Below are 6,000 nucleotides of genomic sequence, written 5' to 3' on the forward strand. Positions count from 1 at the left end.
AAACAAACAAACAGACAAACAAAAACTAAGAGGATATTCTTTTGTCTCAATTTTCCAGAAATGCCACAGTCCCTGTAAATGATTATATGAGCCAGAAAAAGAACAAAAGTTAGGAACTTTTCCAATAAGATAAAAGGGTGAAAACAAGGATGCCCATCCTCATCAATATTATGAATCTTGGTACTAGAAATGATACCTTTAGCAATAAGAGACCAAAGTGAAATTAAAGGAATTAAAGTAGGCAATGAAAAAACTAGTATCACTCTTTGCAGGAGATATTGTATGTTTAGAGAATCCTTGAAAATCAACAAAAACTACTTGAAACAATTAACATTTTCAACACAATTGGTGGATAGAAAACAAACCCACATATGTCACTGCCATTTGTATGTTACCAAGAAAGGCCAGGAATGAGAAATAAAAAGAGAAATTCCACATAAGTGTAAAGAAGATAAAATATGTGGAAGTCAACTTGCCAAGACAAAGCCAGGAACTGTACAAACACAATGACATGGTAAATTTTTCCTGCTGCAAAATGAGAAAGATATTATACAGGAAGAAATTATTCATCATCTTATTTCTTTGATGAACTGCAATCACTTACCCTTTTACTCCTAGATAGTGTGTCGTGGATATACACAAAGGTAAAGATTAAAAAACAAGGTATACAAGTATCTCCATATTTATATGTATATTTGTAAAATAATAAGTATACATATATATGCACATATATGTAAATATACATGTATTTATATGTAAGGGAGTGAGAGAGATGTCTTTGCAAGAAATAGAAAAGGAGAAACAGAAAGACAGATGTTGAGAGACAAAGGCAGAGATAGAGATTGAAAGAAATGATTAGAAAGAAATAGAAACTGAAATATTGAGATTGAGAAGGCAAAAGCAAAGAAAGTTACCTAATGGGGAAGTTGTATTCCACACATTATAGATTGCAGACTTTTCTCTAACTTATGGGTTTGGTTTCAGCCGAAAATTTACTCAACACTGAGCAAGAGCTGAAAACTAACAGGGTCTTCAGAGAACATGGTTCATGTCCCATATGAAACCCAAAACAATTAGCTGAGTCTGTAAGCTCCGTAGGAATCATCCAAATGCTATTACCCCTTTCTATTGATGATCTAATATTGCCTTTCAATATTTCATTGTTCTATTCCTTTACGGTATTGAACAATATAGTAACAAAAAAGTCAGACATAGTGAGGAATGCTAAACACATTGGCCTTTTTCCCCTGACATTTTAATGAACACAGGTGAAAGCAGTGATAGCCCTGGGACTGGACCTGTGTCTTGTGGTTGGAGGGAACTCCTGCAGCAGGAACAATCTCTACCTGAGAAGGTCAGGTATTTAGCTGGGCCTTGTTTTCTGGGAGATACCAAAACCATTGTGGAGCAGAGTGGCTTCCATAGTATTAAAAGTGCATCTGCCTCCTTCATGGCCATCACCTGTTTTCATCACACTGCACATAGAGTGACATCAAATAATTAATTAATTGACCCAAAAGCTTAAGAAATTAGATATAAGATAAGGAAATTACCATGTGGGTCACAGGGCTTGTGGAGTCAACACTGCATCACAAGTTCAAAGCAGAATGGATGTGGCCATGGTTTATTCAATAGCATTGCATTTGAGACCGGCCTTACATGGTTTTGAATCCAAGAGAGAAGGCAAAAGAGGAAAGCAGAGAAAAGGCTGCTTCTATGAGAAGATCTTACAATTTGTACAAAATTTAGACCATCCCTTAATCTCCTCTGCTGCCTTATATAGGGCACACAAGGGTCTCATCCTGCAATGAGGGAAAGCCCTTGACTTAGTGATGAGAAGGATGAGGATGATGGCGACAAAAACTATAAAAACCATGTAAATAGAGGCTCAATTTTGTGCTATATATGTTCTCTCTTATTTGATGCTCATAATAACCTTATAAAGATGGTGAAACTATTATCCTTATTTCACTGAAAAGAAAACAAAGACAGACCAAAGGATATTATTTGTCCAGAGTTGCATAACAACTGTGTTTCTGAGACAGGATGTGCACTCGGACTTTCTTGACTTCAAGTCTTATTCATATTCAAGTAGTCATTTACTTACTGATAGTGCAGAGTAAAATTGAAACAATTGATGATTATTTGCCATATAGCTAGCATTTTTCTTTGGGTTTTCACTGCAGATGTGACAGGAGCAATAAAATATTTGTGAAGATCACAGAGAAAGAGGGAGAATCAATGAGGAGAAAAAATATTTTTAGACAACAGAGAGATTGCTGATGGAAATAAGGAGTCCAGTGTGTCATTGATGCTTTCTAAATGCTAAATTCAGGTCTCAGTGATCTGAAACATAGGATGAAAATAAGGTCAATCCAATATTCCAAATAGTAGTGAAAAAATCCAATTGAGGATCCAAAGAGAATTTTTCTTTACATTAATTGATGAAATGAAGACATTAATGGGTTATCATTTTTACTATTGAATATATTCTGGGAAGGCTTCATTTCTCTTGGGATAAATAAAAGGAACACTTCCAAAACAAAAGAAACACATTTTCTATAAGAAACTTGCCAGCTATTTTATAAGGCATTAATCAGTCAATCATTTAGTATGAGAAGAACTTGGTCATAAATAAAGGGTTAAAGTGATAAAAAAAAGAAAGTGAATCCTTCATTCAGGGAGTTTCTATTCCAACAGAGGAGACAAGAATACAGACACAGTCTGTATCTACCAAGAAAATGTTTAAAATTCATATAAATCGGTTGTGGAAAGTTATAAACTGGGAGCTGGAAAGAATGAGGAATTATTGATACAGGCAACACTTCAATTTGAGTTATTGCCCAACACAACACAGAAGTAATCTGGATATTTGATACTGAAGGGCTCCACTGTCTAAGCTTACTGGCCTTAGTGATTAGGTTAAGAAGAAAAGGTGTCATCACTTATGTAAAAGGAATAAAGAGAACCTGAAGCAAAGCCAATAGCGTTGAAGGGCATGAAAAGGTTTGATCTGGCCAGTGTACTAAGTAACTTACCAGTGACTGTATCATCCAATAAAGAGAGAATGGAATTATGTATCCTATGGAAGCAGAAGGAATTGCTGCAGGTCTCCTGACTATTTCCTACTGTGGGAATGAAGAGAAATGTTTTAATCTAAACTTTTAAGTTCTTGTTTGCCTCCTGCAGATGCTGAGATGTGTAAGAAGTGCCCAGAGGATGAATATCCCAATGAACAGAGAGATCACTGCCTCCCCAAGACTGTGACCTTCCTGGATGTGAATGAACCTTGGGGGAAAGCAGTGACAGCTGTAGCTCTTTCACTCTCATTCCTCACAGGCCTAGTTCTGTGGGTCTTTGTGAAATTCCAAGACACTCCCATAGTCCAAGCCAATAATAGGAACCTCAGCTACCTGCTCCTCACTTCCCTTTCCTTCTGCTTCCTCTGCTCCTTGCTCTTCCTGGGCCGTCCCACCACTGCTTCCTGCCTTTTCCGACAAACAGTATTTGCAGTTGTGTTCACTGTGGCCGTTTCCTCCATTTTGGCCAAAACCATCATAGTGGTTCTGGCTTTCAGGGTTACAGAACCAGGGAGCAGGATGAGGATATTCCTTCATCCTAGAGTGCCCTACTGTGTTGTTCTCATCTGCTCCGGAATTCAAGTGCTTTTCTGTGCCATCTGGTTGGGGACCTGTCCCCCCTTTCCAGAGGCAGACACACGCTCTGAATCCGGCCACATCATCCTCACATGTAATGAGGGCTCTGCCTTTGCATTTTACTGTGTCCTGGGCTACATGGGCTTTCTGGCCCTGGGAAGCTTCACCATTGCCTTCCTGGCCAGGAACCTGCCTGATGCTTTCAATGAAGCCAAATTCATTACTTTCAGCATGCTGGTGTTTTGCAGCGTCTGGATCTCTTTCCTCCCTACATATCAGAGCTCCAAAGGGAAAGCTGTGATGATTGTAGAGATCTTCTCCATCTTTGCTTCCAGCGCCGGGTTACTAGTCTGTATTTTTATTCCCAAATGTTTTGTGATTCTCCTGGCATCATGGGAAAATAACACAAAACAGAACAAGAATCAAAGGAGTTCCAGGAGCAAGAATTCTTTTTTTTTTTAAATTTGATATCTTTATTTCCCCCCATTGCATGTAAAACAATATTTTTAACTTTTTTTTAAAAGGTTTGACTTCCACATTCTCTCCCTTCTTCCCCAGTCCCAGAACCATTGAGATACCAAACGTGCAGTTACACAAAATATTTATATAACTGTCTTGTTGAGAAATATATGTGCATCATTCCTTGGATTAATAGAAAGAACCCTTAAAATAATTTTTTTTACAAAGTGTGTAACATCAACAGTTTCATCATAAAGACCTTCAGAATAGTTTTGGATCATTGTGTTGTTGAAAAGGCAAAGTCATTTGCAGGTGACCAGTCTGCTATATTGCTTGACTTTGTAAACATTACTTTTCAGTTTTCATATGTTCATGTATATCCTTCCAAATTTTTCTGGTCATCATACTTACAGAATCATCAAAGTATTCCATCACAGTTACATACCACAATTTCTTCAGCCAGTCTGCATTTGATGAGAATTTCCCCAATTTCCAATTGTTTCCCCAAGAAAAGAGATGACATCAATATTTTTGTATGTATATTTGCTTTTCCTTTTTTTCTTAATCACTTTTAGGTTTCAAGACACAAAGTGTTAGTTTTAGGTGGATTGAATTTGCATAATTTAAGGCCATTTCAACATATGTCATATATTTTAATCAATATTGGGGATTGAGTCATATTTTGATATATTTCAACATTTGAGAAAACTGACTGAAGCAAAGAAAGTTGCTTCAAAATTGTTTTCACAATGACTATTGCTGACTACATTTTACCCATTTATTCTTTTTTGTTTCTTTTTTCAATTTATCCCTCATGAAAGGCTTTTACTTTTCACCACATATTTCATAATATTCCCTCTCTTTGCTCACCCTAGCCCCTGCTCTTATTCCTTTACTCTCCTATTATCTTGCAAAATAATATAGATTTCTATATCTATGTTGAGTGTGTGTTATTTCCTCTTACATCCAATTCGAATAAGTGTAATATTCATTCATTCTCCATCCCCTCCTTCCTTCCGCTCTACTAAATGCTTTATGTTGCCTTTTTAATAGAATAATTTATGCCATCTTCCTTCTCCTTTTCCCTTTCTCCCATTACATTCCACCAACCCTTTAATTTAATGTAATTTCTTTCATAAAGTATTCTTTCATGTTCATATTCAATTCATACCTATGCACTGTTTATATACCCTCCTCACTTCCCTAATAATGAGAAATTTCTCTTGAATTACAAGGATCATTCTCCCATGTGCAAATGTAAACAAATAAATCATGTTAAGTCCCTTATGATTTCCATTTTCTGAAAAATGAAACTACTTGTGCTTCTCCTGAGTTCTGTATTTGAAAATCAAATTTTCTGTTCAGCTCTGGCCTTTTTATCACAAATAATTGGAATTCCTCTACTTCACTGAGTTCCTACCTTTTTTCCTGAATGTTCATCAACAGTTTTACTGGGCAGACAATTGCTGGTTACAATCCTAGCTCCTTTGCTCTACAGAAATTCATATTCCAAATACTCTAGTACTTTAAAGAAGAAGTAACAAAATCTTGTATATTCTGACTGTCTTGTCATATACTTGAATTCTTTCTTTCTAGATATTTGCAATATTTTCCCATTTACCTAAAAGTTCTGGAATTTGACAACCCTATTTCTGGACATTTCCTCTTTGAATTCTTTAGATGGTAATCAGTGCATTCATTCCATTTCTCTCTTACCCTCTAGAACACTAAGAGTTTTCCTCGATAGTATCTTACCAGAAGATGTCTAGGAAGTCTCTGCTGGATCATTATTTTTTCAGTGAGATATATCACATTGTTTTCTACTTTTTCGTTATTTACATTTTGATTGATGGTGTCTGGATTTCTCATAAAAGCATTAGCTTCA

General features: G+C 36.3%; 1 protein-coding gene across 1 annotated transcript in view; it reads left to right on the forward strand.

Annotated features, from left to right (window-relative positions):
* The window catches only part of LOC141562618 (vomeronasal type-2 receptor 26-like), a 79,946-nt gene extending 75,813 nt beyond the window's left edge, over positions 1-4,133 (forward strand). Inside the window, exon 8 of the mRNA XM_074302620.1 lies at positions 3,190-4,133. Within this exon, the coding sequence (XP_074158721.1) occupies positions 3,190-4,118 (929 nt within the window). The 3' untranslated portion in view covers positions 4,119-4,133. The remainder of the gene's footprint in view (positions 1-3,189) is intronic.
* The last annotated feature ends 1,867 nt before the right edge of the window (positions 4,134-6,000 follow it).

Source organism: Sminthopsis crassicaudata, chromosome 3 (assembly GCF_048593235.1).
Source record: "Sminthopsis crassicaudata isolate SCR6 chromosome 3, ASM4859323v1, whole genome shotgun sequence".
NCBI classification, from domain to species: Eukaryota; Metazoa; Chordata; class Mammalia; order Dasyuromorphia; family Dasyuridae; genus Sminthopsis; species Sminthopsis crassicaudata.